Source organism: Papaver somniferum, chromosome 10, assembly GCF_003573695.1.
Source record: "Papaver somniferum cultivar HN1 chromosome 10, ASM357369v1, whole genome shotgun sequence".
In the NCBI taxonomy this organism is placed as follows: Eukaryota; Viridiplantae; Streptophyta; class Magnoliopsida; order Ranunculales; family Papaveraceae; genus Papaver; species Papaver somniferum.
In genome coordinates, this window is record NC_039367.1 from 62,851,755 (window position 1) to 62,872,018 (window position 20,264).

At 39.9% G+C, this 20,264-nt stretch overlaps 1 protein-coding gene across 1 annotated transcript; it reads left to right on the top strand.

Moving 5' to 3' along the window:
* Positions 1-1,630: 1,630 nt before the first annotated feature.
* Positions 1,631-13,743, top strand: LOC113315716. Its single transcript, XM_026563973.1, has 2 exons — positions 1,631-2,128; positions 13,405-13,743. The coding sequence occupies exons 1-2, from the start codon at positions 1,631-1,633 to the stop codon at positions 13,741-13,743; spliced, it is 837 nt and encodes a 278-aa protein (XP_026419758.1).
* The last annotated feature ends 6,521 nt before the right edge of the window (positions 13,744-20,264 follow it).

A 20,264-nucleotide genomic window follows, 5' to 3' on the forward strand; every position in this document is an offset into this window, starting at 1 on the left:
TTCTGGCACAAGATATGGGAGGAAACGATTTTTCACCCATCTACTATGTGAGTCTAGTATTGAGAGACGCGGAGCTGAGGTACCCACGAGTGGAACAAGCATGCCTAGCCCTCATTTACGCAACGCAAAAACTAAGACCGTATCTTCTGACGCACAAGACTATCGTTGTGGCTGCGGCGAACCCCATAGGTTACCTCGCCTCTAAGCCTGTCCTGACGGGGAGAACAACCCGATGGTTGTTGCAATTGTCGGATTTTGAACTTGACTATCAGCGGCCAAAAGGAGTCAGGGGTCAAGCGATCGCTGATTTAATGGCTATGTTTCCTGGAGAAGGGAATGATGAGATTCACGATCACGTGCCCGGGGAGGTAGCTGCTGTCGTTGTCAACAAGCCCTGGACTATGTTTTTCGACGGATCATCATATGATACCGTCAGAGGAGCAGGAGTGGTTTTTGAGGCCCCGCAAGGAGATTTGCTCTCATATTCGTTCAAATTAGACTTCCCGTGCAGCAAAAATGTTGCTGAATACGAAGCTTTAATCCTAGGGCTTAAGATGGAAAAGGAACTCGGCCATGGAGGCATATAAATAAAGGGCGATTCGAGGCTTGTAACCAACCAAGTCAATGGGGATTTCCACGTCAAAGAGCCACATTTAGCGTCGTATAGAGCAGAAGCTCAAAACTTGATGAATCATTTGGGGTCGATCCTAGATCATACGGGCAGAGGAAAGAATAAACATGTAGATGCCCTAACAACCCTAACTAGCAAGATACAACTGAATGATAAGGAAGAGGGCACGGTAACTGTTAGAAAAAAAAAGAATTTCCCAACACCTGGAAGGAGGACATGGACTTTGAAGAAGCAGACGATTGGAGGCGGACTTACATCGACGATCTAACCAAAATGGATAAGGACCGCGTGATACTTATCCAAGCTCAGAAATAGTTCGTATTGATTCAAGGAGATATGTACTATCGAGCAGTGGGGGGAGCTCTTTCTAGGTGCGTAAATAAGAGGGAAGCGGAAAAAATACTCCAGGAGATACATGCAACGACGTGTGGACAAACTGCAGTTGTCCATCTCTACAGAAAGCTTCAGAAGAGAGGGGTATATTGGCCAAGTATGTCAGCACAAGCAGCGAACCTTCAAGATGGTTGCGCTGATTGTCGGGCTCCACCGCAACCCGCCGAAGTTTGCACAGTCGAAGGCGTAGATTGCAGACAACCCTATATAGATTTCATCCAAAATGGCAAACTACCCAGTGACAGGCAGGAAGCGCTAAAAATTCAGAAGAAAGGGGCGCGTTTCTTCATCCATGAGGGGATCTTATACCGCAGAAGCTATAACAATGTTGTGTTAAGATGTTTATCAGACCAAGAGGCCACCGAAGTAATGACTCGGTCCCACAACGCAGAACATCAGGGAATGCAGAAGTTATTTCTACAACTCTATGAAGGCGGGTTTTATTGGCCCACTGTGGAGAGCGATACTGCAGAACATGTGAGAAGATGCCTCAACTTCCAGACACACGGAGACTTAATCTGAGCACCCCACACCTTGCTACATAGCGTGGTAACACCCTGGCCGTTTCACAGTTGGGCATTGGACATTATAGGACAGATCAACCCAATGTCCTCGAAAATCCACAAGTACATAATAACCGCCACAGAATACACCACAAAATGGGTTGAGGCGATACTTCTCAAAGACTATGCCGGGGCAACTATTGCAGCATTCATCAAGGAATACATCATCTGCAGATTTGGCGCGCCCATGATCATCAGAGCAGATAATGCAAAATCATTTGTAAACAAAGACATCATAGATTTGTTGCGCCAATATAATGTAAGGCTTCACACGTCCACCCCGTACTACCCTCAGGGAAAAGGGCAGGCAGAGGCAAGCAACAAGACGTTCATCCGGATCCTGAGTAGGACAGTGGAGGACCACCATAGAGAATGGCATGAACAGCTCCCGCTCGCGGTATGGGCATACAGAATCTCGAAACGAAGCTCCACGGGGGCGTCGCCATATTCTCTGGTCTACGGGGAAGATGCGATACTGCCGGCAGAGATTGTCATTCCATCCGCGAGAGTAGCAATGGCTAGTCATATGACACCGGACAAGGTGAGCCGCTTTGCCCATTTAGATACAATAGAAGAAAGGAGAGCACGTGCAGAACGGTTTTCAGAAGCATATAGAAAGCGCACAACAAATTATTATAACCATAGCGTAAAGGAAAAAAAATTCGAAGTGGTCGATTTGGTCCTTAAGATCGCCCCGCATATACAAAGAAACGTCAGTGCAGGGAAATTTGCCGCAAACTGGGAAGGACCTTTCCAAGTATAGAAGGTGTCGGAAAGCGAATATTATAAGCTCAAACGTATGAATGGTACGAAGGTCAAGTCACCGATCAATGGCAAATGGCTAAAGAAATTCTACGCATAAACCGATCAATGTAAAAGCTCTCGTTTCAAATAAAAAGACAACTTTTGATATATGATTCGTAACATCTACAAAGGTCGCGGGAATGCCAATGACGCCCGATCGACTGGCAAAAGGCTGCGGGGACGCCAATGGCACCCGATTGGCTGACAAATTTACTAAAGGTTGCGGGAACGCCAATGCGCCCGATCGACTGACAAAAGGTTACGGGAATGCCAATGGCGCCCGATCGACTGACAAAAGGCTGCGGGATGCCAATGGCATCCGATTGGCTGACAAATTTACTAAAGGTTGCGGGAAAGCCAACGACGCCCGATCGACTGACAAAAGGTTGCGGGAACGCCAATGGCGCCCGATCGACTGACAAAAGGCTGCGGGATGCCAATGGCACCCAATCGGCTGAAAAAATCACTAAAGGTTGCGAGACGCCAATGACGCCCGATCGACTGACAAAAAGTTACGGGAACGCCAATGGCGCCCGATCGACTGACAAAAGGTTACGGAAACACCAATGGCGCCCGATCGACTGACAAAAGGCTGCGGGATGCCAATGGCACCCGATCGGCTGACAAACTTACTAAAAGTTGCGGGATGCCAATGGCACCCGATCAGCCGAAAAATTTACTGAAGGTTGTCAGAATGCCAATGGCGCCCGATCAGATAACAATTCACAACAGATCGCGGGAACGCAAATAGCGCCTGATCGGTTAACACATATATCTCGCCTTCCCGATTCCCATTGAGAAAAGGGGGGGGGGGGTAGGCGCGTTTCACTTATACATCCTGTCCTCCTGATTCCCATGGAAAAAAAACAAGGGGGGAGTAGGCGCGTTTAACTTATACACCCCGCCCTCCTGATTCCCATTGAACAAGGAGGGAGTAGGCGCGTTTAACTTATACATCCCACCCTCTTGATTCCCATCGAGAAAAACAAGGGGGAGTAGGTGCGTTTAACTTATACTCTCCCTCTCGATTCTCATTGAGAAAAACAAGGGGGTAGGCGCGTTTAACACATATAACTCGCCCTCCCAATTCCCATTGAGAAAAACAAAGGGGGAGTAGGCGTGTTTCACTTATACATCCAGCCCTCCCGATTCCCATCGAGAAAAACAAGGGGGGAGTAGGCGCGTTTAACTTATACCCCGCCCTCCCGATTCCCATTGAGAAAAAAAAGGGGAGTATGCGCGTTTAACTTATACACCTCGCCCTCCCGATTCCCATTGAGAAAAACAAGGGGGAGTAGGCGCGTTTAACTTATACATCCCGCCCTCCCGATTCCCATTGAGAAAAACAAGGGGGGAGTAGGTGCGTTTAACTTATACATCCCGCCCTCCCGATTCCCATCGAGAAAACTAGGGGGTAGTAGGCGCGTTTAACACATACATCCCACCCTCCCAACTCCCCCCGAGAAAAACAAAGGGGGAGTAGGCGCGTTTAACATATACCCCGGCTTCCCAATTCCCATCAAGAAAAACAAGGGGGAGTATGCGCGTTTCACTTATACCTCTCGCCCTCCCGATTCCCATTGAAAAAAAAAGGAGGGAGTAGGCGCGTTTAACTTATACATCTCGCTCACCCACCAATTCCAGAAAAAAAGGGGAGGGGAGGGGAGGGGGAGAGTGAGGTAAATATGTTTCCACAAGTTCCTACCCAACGTTCCTGTTAAAGGGGGATGGATTAAGCATGTCCTTAATTAAACCTCACAGAGAGGGAGAGAAGGAAGACAGACGGAGAAAAACACACTACATAGAAAAAAGATTCGAGTACAAAAGGAACAAAAAAAAAACACAAAAAAAAAAGAAGAAGGGAGAAACTAATTAAACCAACGATAACAAGTTGTCTGTCGATTACTCATCATCCGATAGTAACGCACGCAATGAGAAATGTCTGCATCTACAAACTGCATTATTAAGAGCGCTTCTTCGTGTTGATCGATAGCGATAGCCAATGCGTAATCGGCCTCATCAGCCAATTCGGCGAGTCTTTTTATTTCGCCAGGAGCCTTCGATTTGCGAGCGACGGCTAGCATTTCCTCTCGATCATGATAGATCGTGCGCATCTTATCCGCGTGCACTACTCGCAAAGCCAACAACATATCTATCTCCCCCCTCAGAAGGAGCAAACGCCTCAATTCACTGGGAATATCAAAGGAGCGAATAAGCGCGGAAACCGCCGCGAGGGTTAAAGTATACCCGCGTAGGTGAGGAAAGGCTTGCTCAGAGATGGACAGATGACAGTCAGCTACGGCTTGATCTACGCTTGCCATCATAACAATAGATTCCTCGAAGAGCCGATCCGAAGCTTGACGAATCTCAACCGTCTCATCCAATGCGCGTCAAATCTGGACATACACGCGCCCCCTCGCCCGAATCCTTTCGGCCATTTGGTATATGTCATATTGATCAGAAAATTGGGCTCGTTTGGCATCCCGATCGACCTCCCTCCGCGATTTGAGCGCTTCAATCTCCGCTTTTACCAACAATAGCCTCGCGAGTTCCTCCTCCTTGTATCAAAGGTCAACCAGCAAGGGTACTGGCGCTAACGAAAGAACGTAACCATGAAGAAGATATGACATTTATAACGAAAGAAAGAAACAGACAAGTTGGAACCCAAAGAGGCCAAAATTGCATGTATTTATAGAGAAGCACGAAGGTACAAAATGATTACAGCGATCACAGAGACCATGGCTGACACGTGGATATCATTAAAAGGGAACCATATCCCGAGAAACCCTGTCTCCGAAAAATCGGATACCTTCACGATTTCAAACCCTGAAACTTTAAGAGAAATACTAGGAAAAAAAACAGAATTGGAAACAAACAGAATTGTCAGACGAAGAGGGGAACAACGCTCGTTTACAAACAACGAGTGATGCATAGGAAAAATTCAGTCTGGTAACAATGAACGACAACGAGAAATATCCACATCCAGAGCCTCCACCATCAAGCGACTGTCGTTGACTTGCGCGTCGTCCAGGCGTAAGTCTTGATCAGCTTCATGAACTAGTTTAGTAATGGCCTGAATGATCTCATCCCCAGCCCCTCGGGAAAGTGAAAGAGTGTCCTCATGTTCATCATATTCTCGGCGTATTTTGTCCTGATGGAGCAAACAAAGAGTCCATAGCATTCTCACCTCCTCTTTTAGAACTAGCAGGCGAGCCAGTTCGTCCTCAATATAAGGATGTGGTAGAATTAAAGTGGTCGCATCTAAAATTAAGGTATGACCGAGGAGTGGCCGCATCGCTTGGTTGGAAATCCAGGGGCGACAATCCGAAATAGCCCGATCTATAACAGCTACCATCACCAAGGAATCTGCATACAACTGATTAGCCACGCCATGAGCGGTGGTAGCATCGTTGAGGGCGCGTTGAATCTATGACGACACACGACCTGATGTTCCGCCCCTTGAGCAGCCTGGTAAGCTTCATACGCCTCCCTAAATTTAGTATTCGCGTCATTCCTGTTGGTAACTCTTCGCTCCCGTAGCGCCTCGACTTCAGCCTTCACGAGCAACAGACGTTTCAGTTCATCATGTTTGAACATCACAGAGGTTAATGCTGGAATAGGCGCTAGGGCTAGCGCATACCCATGAAGAGAGTCAGCCATGAGAGTCGAGTAACTCACAAGGGGAAAAGGATAAGAAAAGAAAATCCAAGAAACGAAATGAGAAGGCATAAGTGGTACACATATATATACACGGAAGAGGGACACCATTTACGAGGCAGTGACCGATGGTCTTCTCCACGCGTAATGGAACGCGTGTATCGACTCGATTATATAAGTATGACTATAAGGTTATCTTACGATTAACCTCATAGTCAGGGGACTAATATTGATACATGAAAAATAGTTTCCCTTAACTAGGATGGGGTGCCCTAAAGAAGGGAAAGGTCACACAAAACATGGGGACTTGGGGACTGAGGCCCAAGTCCACCAAGGGAGTATCCATAAGATGGAAGGGATAATGAAGGGATTAAAAAGAAAGAAGAAGGTCATCTTAGAGAAGGGATGGCATTAATAGTAATTAAGAAGGTTTAGGACACATGGAAAGATGTCATAAAAAGAAGGGGCTTTTGGAAAGTCTATATAAGAAAGAACAAGGTACAATGGAAAGACAACTCTCTCTCATATTATTCTAAGAAAAGGGAGGTCATCTTGGTGCACTAGGACGGGTAGGACCTAGCGAGAATTCTGGTATTAACAAAGTCCACTTAATTATAATCGATTGTGAGACTAGTCTCTTGTAGAGTTCGTATCTTGAAAGATAGATAACAAGTTTAACTACTTGGCAGAATTCCGATTAGATTATTTGGATGTTGTAATGGTTCAGACGGGGACAAGATTTTTTAATGTTGTTGACGTATGGACGTGCCATTTCATATTGACGAACTAAGGAACTCTATACCGTTAGGGGTGAAAAGAAACTTCGTAACGAACCGTAAGTCCTTTTGGTGTACGGACAACAACGAGAATATCAACCATTAGTCATAGACTCATGGCAGGAGTATCAGTGAAAATTCATATGGGCAATACGATTGGATCATCGGAAATCAATTGCTCCTCCCGTATGAATTGTCGGTCATACTACCGTGTTGAGTTATCGCTCATATCGGTTATTATCGATCGTATGACCTATGATAAGTTTGCGCAGAGTTCATGTAGAGATCGTTGGGGGGTCTGAAGGGTATGCTTGTGTCTATTGTTCTGAGGGGGTCATCCGAATCACCATCATAAACTATCCTGGCCTAATTATCATTCTCACAAAACTACTTCTCCATCCTCGCTATCATATTCCTCAAAATCCTCAGCTTCTTCATACAACCAACGGTCGTTTGGTGTCAACAAGGGAAAGCCTTGTTCCAAAGCTTGATAGAACCCCATCCTACATCAAGCTGTGAAAGAATTTATGTACCCCTAACCTCTATAAGAACAAGAGATGTCTATTGTAATTGATCAAAAAGTCTGTTTGGAAGTAGAAGAAGAACAACACTAGTTATCTTGTAAAAAGCTGGAGCAAGCATCAAGAGATTGGAATTCCTTGCGTTATCCACTCCTGTTCTTAATTGAGAGGTATAACCTATGTAAATCCGGTAAAGGAGCTTGACATAATATAAAGATGCTATTTTGTACGGGTCCTCGAAATTCAAGAGTGGATTGAAGGATGGGGGTTAGTGGTAAAAAAGATTTCGAACAACAAAGTACATGCCTCACCAATCACCATCCGTGAAACAAAAGGCGTTCCATGTTATGGGGAATCTTGTTCAATTATGAATTTCCTTGAAAAAGCCTGTTACGTTATGGGCTTGAACAAATACTATTTGGTTGAGAAGCCTGCTACAAAGATTTTTTTCTATTGCTTCAAGTTGCCCGTTTCTTCTTGAATTAGGGTGAGATTCGTAAAAGGTTTGTACATGGAAGTTTTTGGTGTGATGATTCCAACACGTCACTTCAATCAGAGTCTAGCTATATGTTGACATAGCACGAAATATGTTTCTGTGTTAATCAATAGTTTAAGGAAACACGATACAAACCAACTACAACGAATGTGCGACTAACGAAGTGACGATCTACACAATATATAAAACTGAAAACAAAAACAACGGGAAAAAAAACTACATAGATAACCTAGGGAATGTGTTAGTGGCGTGGACATCAGGAGTACATTTTTCAGACTGTCCAACAAAATTCTTCAACGAGACTGCGCTCCTCATGTGAGGAATAATTCGAACCCATATTTTCCACGGTACTGTCTCCCAAATTTCCGTCCAAGTTCTGGTGAGTGTATTGTAACGCAATAAACGCCTATTCTGCCACAATAGGAGATCGGTGTTATTTCCAAAGGCTATCGGGTTATAAGTCGGCCAATCATCCCCATCCTTTTCCAAGATAATGCTCATCTTGTGATCCCAATTCCATTCCCCGCCAGGTGCCCATGTATGAATATTTTCTTCGGATATGGGTGCCCAGAAATCTATATGTGGCTTATCAACCGCCTCTTGGATGTAGTAAAATAAAACGCGATCTCCGCACATGACTATTCCAAGTAATGGGTAAGAATCAATCCAAAATTGACCCCCAGATATATGATGCGGGAGTGGAGAATGTTCATGGAACGTCTCAGTGTCTAAATTGAAAGATATTATATTGTGCTGAAGACACTCCTTCCAGAAAATACAACCATGTGCGTAGACACCTGAACCCCGAAAAGTATAAGGAGTCTCCCCTATGTTCCTCCATACACTCTCGTCTCCTAGAGTGTATACTTCAACTATACCATCCCTGTCAATGCGAACTACCTTGTACGAATTGGTACGTTGGCAGTAGCCGAAACTCCCAATTACGTTGTACTGTAGATACCATGAAAATATTGGATCTCGTGCAATTGGGATGCTTAGTTGTGGAAGATGGATGTGCTCCCGCGTTGTTGGATTCATAATGTAAACAAGATCTTGTATATCGTGGTGTGAAATGTAAAAACATACCAGACCATTGCAGGATTCAACTATTGGGTGTGAATTAGTCCATTCATAGATTCCTTCATTCGGGACGTGATTATTGTTGGCTGTTACCATCAGGTTGAAATCTTCCTCGTTAATATGTTCTCTATAAAAGAGTTGAGTAACTTTGTCTTTCCCCATTCCGTGTGTGACACCAAAAAGAAGTCCAATTCTTTTGTCCGCAAGGACATTATTCCACTCTTTTCAAACTCTTTTGCTTGCTAAAACGCTTTTTGTAGTTTCGAGGCGTTGTAATATCTCGGTAGTCAATTCCGGCAACATCTCCATCACAATTACTGATGAAATATTATTATCAACAAAAAATAAAAAGTATTAAGGATTTTCTTATTGCAGATTGCTACAAGGAGATACGAGCAAAGCTTATATAGACATTTCCCGCAGATTACACCTGTTGGCCAATGGTCGCGTTCTTAATGAGCAGGCGTTATTTTGAATTTTTTTGTCGGTTATAACTATATGCACCTGTTGGCCAATGGTCGCGTTCTCAATGAGCAGGCGTTATTTTGAAATAGTTGCACGGTTACAACTATATGCACTTGTTGGCCAATGGTCGTGTTGTTGTGTAGCTCTCGTCTGTCGTTGTGAGTATGTTTTACCGACAACCAATAGCCTAATGGAGTGAAACAAACTTGAAATAGAGTGATGAGTACATATTGGCTATTATGTATGCTTACAGAAAATTGAAATAGTAATGAAAGTGGTTATTTTGTTCCAAATGGTCTTCGGAGAGCCTTAGAGAAGCTATAATGGTTACACTCTCAAGAAATCGGACATACTTCAGAGAGAGATTAATTACATTTATCTCCATTGATTGCCCTTGGAAAATGTAAATGCATTCCACGATACGCCGACCTCCTTACAAAAATGGATGCAGATAACGTATGTCAACCGATTTACTTATTTTTTGTCCCTCGAGATAAACTCGTTGTAAACGTGGCAGTCTATTTGCAGGTAGTTGTCGCTACTGATATTATGTAGCATCCACGTGATGAAAATCGCCTGAAATTCTAGGCATATCATAAGTTTACGCCGAGGAAGAGGATCTGAACAACGAAAGTTCACCTCCTGCAAAAGACACCACCAGTACTTCCCAAGACGAGGGGTTGATGAAGACACTCGATACAAGAGCTGCTGGGCTCACTCAACACATGGATGGTATAGATTCCCAAGACGAGGGGTTGAAATCCCCGCATACGTTGAGAAAGGTGATACAAAACTTTTTGAGTTTATACCGCGCTTTTATTTCACTATAGAAAATCTCTCCGCAAGACTCAACCTTACGGTTTTGCTATAACATAGTTATGCAATTTAAAAGTGCGGTGAATCATCAGGGGTTAGCCCAGTTGGCCAAGAGCCTGACTCTCAACTATGTTCCTTAATAGTTAAAGCATCAACATATGGAAAAGTAAGTAAAAAAGTAGGCATCATATGGAGAGAGGCAGAACTTGAACCTTTAACATTTTCATGATATAACACAAAGCATTTGAAACAAGCATGAAATGGCAACTTTTGGTAAAAACACAGACATAGTGTAAGTTCTTCCAGAGGTATTATAAATTACTTTCTTAGCCATAGGGGTTTTTTAAGTCACCATGACTTTAGCTTTATAAAAATTACCCATGGGAGTATCCACAACTTCAACTTTACCAAACTGTCCTAAGATTTCACCTGCTTCTCCTTTGTTAATGAGTGAATTTGGGATAGTAACTTGCACTGGCATGAGAGTTTTTTTCCCAAACCAAATCAAGAACAAAATCTAGTTCTCCTAAAGGTTGAACAACAAAAAAGTTATCCAAACAACAACGAAGGATGAAACTCGGAAACCCAAAAGACAAAAATTCACTCCACAGACCAACATACCATCAGATGAAACCAATCAAAACAGTGTAGTCTAGAGAACAAGGATGACAAAGGTTACAAAATGTCTGATCATAACTTCCCTCAAGAGATAAATAAATTACTAAGATAATAAAAAAATAATTAAGAAATCCAATTCTTAAATCTTCATTATAGTTATCCAACATTAAAATCGCAATATGTAATTTGGAACTCTTAGAATTATTCAGCTAGCTAACTTGAATCAAGGGAAAACCCTATAAAGACTATACAGTAGGTAATCATAAACCTAAATTATATTTATGTAATATCCAGCTTCAGAAACCATACCAGAATTTCGTCTAAATTCAAAGAGATGTAATAAAAACATCAGAATCAAATCCCTACAGACGTAGGATCTCATAATACTAAAAAGCATATCCATGAATTATCTTGAGACAGATCAAACCAAAACCAATAAAGAAACCTTGAAGAAAGAAAAAACTGTACCCGGAAAAAACCTCTAGAAACCCATCAATACATTATCACTCTTCTTAATCTCATGATGGTGAAAATCTGAACCCTATGTTGCCGCCTTCCTCAGTGCATAACCTAATCAGTCTATAACATAAACAGATTAATAAAGAAATAGAAGCTTAAATCAAATCAAAACAATCAAATTTAAAACAAAAAATTATAAGAAAGAGATCATATTGACGAATCGAAAAGACTAGCCCAACTTAAAACTAGGGTTTTGAAAAAATCAGAAAGAAAACACGAATTTAGGAGAGATGTTGAGACAATTAGATCATTAAAAACCTAAGATGTGGATCATCTGATAAAAATTGCAAATATTGGGAAGGAATTTTGATCAGAGGGGGAGAATTGATCAAAGATAGAAGATGGAAATTTAGGGATTATCTCAGTCAATGTCGCCCGACCAATCGCCAGAGCTCATTGATAAAAATAGAAAAGTTACTTGCTAGATAGGAGGCACTTAGTCTCTAATATTCGGGCCTGGTAATATGGCACCTTGTTAACCCTCAGATCAGAATATTTACCTTCCAAAATATACCTAGTGGCAAGCTTAACCCTTGGATCATAACATTTCCATAAGTCAACCTGCAGCAAGAGCAAGTGGCCTCCACAATCAAATTTCATCACCATCTGTATATCGCTTTATTTTTCCATTCCAATATTGTTGGATCTTCAATATTAACTCCACGAAATAGGAGGGGAAAACAACTCTCGAATACTCCCGTAAATATCGCGGAAATTCCAAGTCATTTGGACATCAAAAAGAATTGAATATGTTCGACGAAGATGGCTTCTGTTACTGTATCCTCTCATTAAAGCTTGGGTGTTAGAAAATCAACTCTAGCCAAAGGCCCTGGTAGATACAAATTAATGAAAAATTCCGTTTTTGGAGTAAAAAAAGTAGATAGAACGCCAGACTAACAAATTGCATTTAAACCTTCACTACTGCTTCTTCTCTCCTGTAGTATAGTACATCAATGTTACTCCTTTCTTTTATATATATATATATATCCTGAATTCTATCCTCTTCAGTATCCTTCGCACAAAAATGCTTTTAAGCAAATTGATGATAACAAAAACTCCATTAAAACTAAGTTTAGCAACCTGCGCTTATTTGTTTTTACATCTTTCTTTTTCTTTCTCGGATTAACTTTTATGAACACATAAAAGTCTCCCTATAGATTCACAAAATTTATAACCATAAAACAATTGGAATAAAGAAATGCCACCCTCTATACATAAAAGAAAGCCCCCCTCTAAATTCGTCGGGAATATGTTTAAAAGCATTAACTCCATTAAATAAAATATCAACCATTATTACCAAAAATAAGACCACGTTCTATTCTTCAAATTTCAAAAACAAATTTTAGTCCAGACAACATACGAAAAAAATCAAAGATGATAAATAATATAATTAAAAAGTATATACTATATTGAACACCAAACTACATTAATCTGATCAAAACAAAAACACTACACACGGAATATGTTTGTGGCATGGACATCGTCAGTACATATTTCAGATTGTCCTCTAAAATTCCTCAACGAGACGGCGCTCCTCATGTGAGGAATAACTCTAACCTTTACCGTCCACCTTATCTCTGCAATTTCACAACGGTTGTTTTGCAATAGGATGTCATTGTTATTTCCCAAGGCTATCAACTTATAAGGCGGCCACTATAGATTCGAAGGCTCTTCCAAGACAATGCTCCTCTTAAGTTCCCAATTCCATTCTACACCGGGTGCCCGTGCATGAATATCATTATCGGCAATGAGTGCCCAAAAATCAATTCGTAGATCATAAATATCGTGAATGTTGTAAAATAAAAGGCGAACTCCAGACAAGAACATTCCAAGTCTTGGAGTACTGAAACCACCATTCTCATAAATATGATGCGGGGGTGGCGAATGTGACTGGAATTTATCATTCTCCAAATTGAAAGAGACTATCTGAATATTGTCATAAAAATAATGAGAAGACCCTAAATTCTGTTTTAGCCAACCACGAAGGTTGCTTAATTTTATCAGTATCTTTACTTAATTGTTCTTTACAACTTTGCATTGATTAACTCGTCTTTGTTTTTGGTAGCTCGCAGAAGCTTGCAATCGTTTGCTAGAGGTAGAGAAGCAAGTGGATGAACTCAAGGAGGAGAATGTGAATTTAGATGGTGAACTTGCTGGTATTGAGGCTCGTCATGAGGCGGCGCTAGAGGCTGAGTGTGCTGACTGGACCAAGAGAACTGATGATCTTCATGCTGAATATGGAAAGAAGATAAAAGACGCGTACAAGGCTGGTGTCCGTCGCGAACGTCAAAGAGCTGCCGCTACTACTTCCAATATCGTGACTCCTGCTCAGACCCTTATTGAAGAGCCTGTCCCTGCTGGTGGTCCATCCGAGGGTTTAGAGAAAATCGTTGAACAAGTTTAAGTTTGTTAGTGCCTGCTGGTGGTGGTTTTATTTTCTGTTATTCCTCAGTATTTTGTTGATAGTTTTGGTCACCATTTTAGGAAGTACTCGTGTGTACTCCGCTACGATGTTTAAAGGTTGTGGTCGTCGTTTGTAAGTCCTTGTGTGCTTTTACGAGGCAATGTTTGAAGGTTCGTGTTTTGTTGGATAAGTCATCTTATGTCTGAGTCAGTGTTGAATTTACTTTTTAATCTTCATTAATGAATTTCCTTTAGTAGCAAAAAAAAAAAAATTATTGATTTACTTTTACATAGTTTTATTTTTTTTGAAGCATTTTACATCGCTTTTATTGTTTGGCTAGAATTTGAGTTAGGCGCAACACTATGAAAAATGGAGATCTTCAAAACAGTCATAAGATTCTTAAAACCACAAAACCATTATCAAGAAAAGACATCTCTTAGTAGATATGAGGCTTAGATTATAGAGAGGTGGAGAATAGGGAGCCAAATAGCATTCCGCTATTTAAAGGCTATTTCTAGTTTTTTGAAAAATATGCAGAGTGTTGTAGTAATGTAATCACCATGTGAGTTTTGTGCAATCCACTTGCGCTATTGTTGCAATCCGTTTGCGTAAAAGTGGGCTTGACATCCTTCGTATGGGCTTAGTGGAAACAGGTTACCCGAAGCCTAGATATATCTTTTTGACCTTTCTTCGAAGGAGAAGTTATATTAAAGAAAAAAGGAGAAAACTCCTTCACACATATACAGGAGATTACACGCTCATGAGAGAGGACCAATTTCTCCAAATTAGGTTGGAGTCTACAAATTTGAAAGTATATAGATCAGAGGACCAAAGAACTACTAGCATTTTAACATCTCGGAGGAATATGCACAGTGCATAAACATATGATCGGATGAATAGTATCTCTTGAAAATTGCATAGAGGGCATAAATCACTTTCAATATCTATACATATGTGAAGCAAAATGTCTCTAGTTGGAGGTGAATTATGAAAAGTAGCTCTTGAAAATTGAATACATTGATTATTTTTCCACACACATATCGTGCAGATGATCAGCTATATATATTGATAACAAAGAAGACTCTAGAACTATATTTACTTGATTTCCAAGTCTTGAACTATGTTTAAGTTTCCTTAATACACCCCCTCAAGTTAAGCGGCCATTGGCGGACGGTTAACTTACTCTGGAATCGGTATGACGAGCAGGTCCAAGACTCTTGGTGAAAATGTCAGCGAGCTGATCTTTTGTATTGATAAATCGAACATCAAGTTGACGACGTGTGACCCTTTCTCGAACAAAATGATAATTGATCTCAATGTGCTTAGTGCGCGCATGGAAAACTGGATTAACTGTGAGGTATGTCGCTCGAAGATTGTCGCACCATAGGGTGGGTATGGCTGTAGAGATTCCTAATTCATGCAAAAGATATTGAATCCAAATAAGTTATGCGGTAGTAGTAGCAATGGCTTTATATTCGGCTTCGGTACTGGAACGTGATACCGTAGGTTGTTTGCGAGCACTCTCGATGATGACAGAAGTAGTAATGAAACCATTCAGATACATAAACGATGGGGAGAAATTCCAATACGCAAGAAGCTGAGCAGTAGTATGCAGAGAAACATGGACCAATAATCGTATACCAAGACTAAACGTTACCATGATTTAGTCGAAGAGGTTAGAATTTCCGACCGGTAGATGGCGTTTTTAATCGAACGATGTTACCGTAGAAAATTTTAATGCTCAGCTCCGGAAAACCTAATGTAAAACCTTTAAAATAATAATATATGTTTGTTGTACAGACTGTTGTAAACTTTGTTGTGCTAGTGTAAGAGAGAGCACGTGGACCTAAGACGGGTCGTGCCAACCGGAACTTACAATTCCAGAATATAGACTAAATAGTTGTATATTTGGTTGTGACAATATTGTCCACGATGTGTATACGTCCTATCTGCGGTGTAAGGCATGTTTTCCATGACAGTATGTATTGTAAACGTTGTCATACATCGTAGTGTCCAGGACAGTAAGTATCGTAAACTCTGTCATATACCGTACTGTCCCGTTGTCCAATAAATTAGGATAACGAGTCCAACGAAGAAAAGCAAAGGAAATTTAGGACACGCGTGGTATTTACGATTTTCTCCCGGGACCGTAATGACCGAAGTCCCTTAGTTCAGAATTAATATTTCCGCCCCTTATTTTGTCAATCGCAATATAATTGTACCCCAACACGGTATTGCCCCTATTTGGATACGACTAGATTGATCTTGGATATTGATTTTTTAGATCGTATAAGTACTCTGCTTAATTAACAATTAGGTTCACGGACCTTGTTTCTATATACATACTGATTGAGTAGAGGTTGAGATATAAACTCTATATACACATTGTTGAGGGGCATTCAGTTGGTCTACTTGATACTGTATTAAGTTTTGTCTATACAGGTTGCCGAACTAAAAAGTTGGGTGTATTTGGTATCTCCTCCATTTTCAGTTTATGTGCTATTTTGTGTCTCTGGAAAATCATTTTCAGGTTGATAGACGCATTTATGTGTCTATTTTGTTCTCAATTCTCTGTATTGTTAATACTCATTTTTTTGCTCCCTCCATTTCACAAAGACTGTCCTCTATTCTATTTTCGTCAGTTTCAAAATTGCGTCCAACTTCCGTTTATAGTCATATATTTCCAATGAACTCTCTAATATAACCTTAAAGTTTTTATATTCATAAATTCATTTTTAATAGATCCAATCTAAAATACTAAAGAAATTTGTATTGTTAAGAAAACAAATATATCCTTTATTATTTTTAAAAGACAATATAATTGGCTCCAAAATTAAATTCCTTATAAAGTATATACTCCATAAATTCAATATATTTTTTTTTATTAATTATTTCCTAATTAAAATCCTGGTAACAATTTAAGACCGTTTTTAATACTAGCCTTTTAAAATAGGTAAATAATTAAGGGTAGTTAAGTAAAATGATACGGTCTCCTTAATATTTTGACAAAGTCAAAACGAACAGTCTTTCTGAAACTGAATGAATATTTATTATGGTGTTGATTTCCTATGAGCAATGCATATTCTAGGGGTCAAAAATACGACTTCTATGTCTAAGATAATGTTACAGTAGGTATTGTTAATAGCAATGCCGATTCAGGTTGAATTTGATATTCTTTAAATTAAATTTTCATATGTAAAACTATTTCGGCGAATTCCTCGGTCAAATATCGTCTCACCGAGATTAAGATACTCGTCTCGCCCATTGACCGAAATCGAGATTCTCGGCAGTCTCGGCAGATATTAACTATATTGGTGCATGTTAAGTAGAAGATAAGAGGTTGTAAATACAATGATAATAATTGTATTCTTTATCTTTAATTATGCTAGATAAACTCTTTATCATTTGGTTTTTCAATGTTGGTCTGCCAAGAGTTTCTGATGCTACCTCTTGTACCTGATATATTAACTGTTGCTAACTTTCATAACTCTTTTGAAGTTATTTACAATTCTTAGATTGCAGGTGACAATGATATCGCTAAGTCGGAAGTTTCAGTAGTACGTGAAATGTTGGCATATTCGAAAAAAGAGGTGCATCGGAACCATCCAAAACAAAACTAGGCAATTCAAAAAGACCTGAATAATTAGAACAATAATGATGCTAGAATAATCCAAAATGTTGAAATGGGGGTCAGTATTAATTCTAACCAAAATTGGATAAGCCCAGACATAGACAAACTTAAGCTTAATTTTGATGGTGTTTGGTTTTATGACTCTGAATTTTAAGGTTATGGATTGGTAGTAAAAAACCATACAGGTGCAAGTCGATGAGCTCAATGCGAGATCTTCAAAACAACCTGTCCGAAAAAACAAAGGCTCTAGCAATGTTGCAGGAGCTTAATGGGATAAAGAGCTAAAATTTGAGTAACTTCTGGATTGATTGAAAGTGCTGAAGAATTTTGGAGCGTACTAATGCTATTGAAGGTTTGATGAAATGGGCCAAATGACATAATTAAGTTTTAGTAGAAGAATCAGTGGAAATATCAAGAGGATGTAATCACTCTTGGGGTTATAGGTTCATCCCTAGAACAAGAAATCAAGTAGATGATAAGCTAGTTAAGGAAGCTAAATTTTTATGTATTCATCAAACCTGACTCTCATATATGCCAATTTTTTTGTTACTTTTTTTAGTTGTTGATGCTGCGAAACTTATAACAAATTGTCAGTTTCTAATGTAATTCCATTTCGTGCTTCCTAAGTTGATTCAGTAATGGATGGAGGGTCAAGTTCGGTGTATTTCATACCAGGACAACAATCCCCTTCTCTATGTTTCTCTCGTTTGTATATGTTTATTTACGGTAATAGATAACCAATTCATAAAAACAAACATAAAGCCAACTCTACAAAGAACAATAACATTATTTCATTTTTTTGAAATTGAATAAATTGATTTGATTAAACTTGATTATTTACATGTGATTTGTCCTCTTGTAATTGCATTACAATATCATCAGGAGGATCATATTTGATTAAACATAAAGCCAAACACTACTTAACCTATTAACTCTAGCTAGCTTTGATAAAATGTCTGCAACTTTATTTTTCTATTTTGACACATAACTACATTGCCAAATACTAAAACTTGAAAAGAAACTTCTAATATCAAGGATCATATTCCTAATTATCCAGTCTGAGTTAATGTTGTCTTTATTCACTGCATCCGCTACAAGTTTCGAGCCCAACTCAAATTCCACCATTTCCAGATGTAACTCGCTTGCCCATTGAACTGCTTACCAAATGCTCTACACTCAGCTTACTCTGGAATCAGCGGTTCAACTAGATAGTTCGATCTCTTATGAGAACCTGCAGAATCACGCAATATTAAACCGATGCCACCAACATTATTGAGATAAGAACCATCTGAGTTAATTTTAAAACAATCTCTAATGGGCGGGATCCAATGAGAGTTAATATTACTGCGTCGAGGAGGAACTGTTTGTTTTGATTGTATCTTGGTCTCACATTCTCCCATCTCTTTCCTGCACCTATGAATGATTGTGTCCACTGAATAATTGTTGCCTTTGAAAATTATGTCACATCTGTCTATCCAGATGGACCAAGCCACAATGGTTATTTTGCAAACATCTATCTTTGCTGTCTGGTGGGCTAATAACCTATCAAACCAATCAAAAACTCAGTCAGCTAGTTGACTGTTATCTTGGATAGTAATTCCCAAAATCGCAAACTAAACTCTCATTGACTGATTGCATTCAAGAATGCTGTGAGAAGCAGTTTCAGTGTCTTGAGAGAAAATTGGGCAAGCCAAAGTTTCCGTCTTGTATTACATGGAATAACTTATCCCTAGAGGGCAAGATATCCATGATGCACTTCAATAAAAACTGGTTTATTCTTAGTAGAAGTGGAAGTTTCCACAACCTTTTGAAGATGAACTGCATTCTTATTCCCACTGCGTTGTTTATATTTTTCTCTTCAAACATTTTCTTGTAAGCCGATTTTACTGAAAAAAGCCCATTTCTTCCAAGGGTCTGTACCATTCTATCCTCATGTTGGCAATGAACAGGAATACTAAAAATTAATCTTGTTGTTGCACAGTCAAAAAGACAGAATATAAGGTTTTGATCCCAGTAACCTATGTGCTGATTGAACTGTTAGCGGACATAAGTGAAGTCTTGATGGTACTCCATCTTTAGGAATAGGTGGTGAATCGAGCTCTGCAATCCATCCATGTTTCCATATTAAAATTTTCCTACCATTGCTTAAATTCCAACAACTACTATTGATGCTTCTCCAGGACCACGTGGAATTTCCATTGTGCTCAATATTGAAGACATCTCCGTGTTTGAAGTATTTAGCTTTTAGAGATTTTGTACCGATATAAGAATTATCCATACATAGTTTCCATGCCAACTTGGCCAACAAGGATCTGTTAAATAATTGTAGATCTCTGAACCCCAACCCACCTTATTCCTTTGGTTTATCGACACTTCGCCATGAGATAAAGTGCTTCCCTTTATTTGATTTCTTATTTCTCCAGAACTTTTGCTGAGTAGAGTTCATCTTGTCTATAGCTGCATCTGGAATTTTGAAACTTGACATGTGATGGACTGGAATGGCATTGGTAACATTTCTGATCATGACAGATCTGACTACTTCAGACATGTTAATACAACTCCATCTTGTTATAATCTTAATTTTATTTTATCAATAAGAGTAGCAAAAGGTATCTTCTTATTCCTTCCAACAAAGAATGGTAAACCCAAATATTTTTCATCTTTTATGTCAAGTTGTCTTACCTGAAAAGTGCCACTAATGATTTGACTGTAAATTGGATCAACATTCTTACTAAAAATACAACAGACTTGTTGAAGTTTATCAGTTGGCCAGAGAGCATGAACTCAATTCCTCTATGACTTGAAGAAGTTTATTGACTTGAACCAGATTTTCTTTGCAAAAAAGGAGGCAGTCATCTGCAAATAACAAGTGGTTGATTTTAGGTGCAGA

Excerpts from the sequence above, each read along its gene's own strand:
- LOC113315716 (XM_026563973.1), top strand. The coding sequence starts at position 1,631 with ATGTCCTCGAAAATCCACAAGTACATAATAACCGCCACAGAATACACC. Across the intron at positions 2,129-13,404 it reads GTCATATGACACCGGACAAG|CTCGCAGAAGCTTGCAATCG; the intron begins GTGAGCCGCTTT and ends TGTTTTTGGTAG.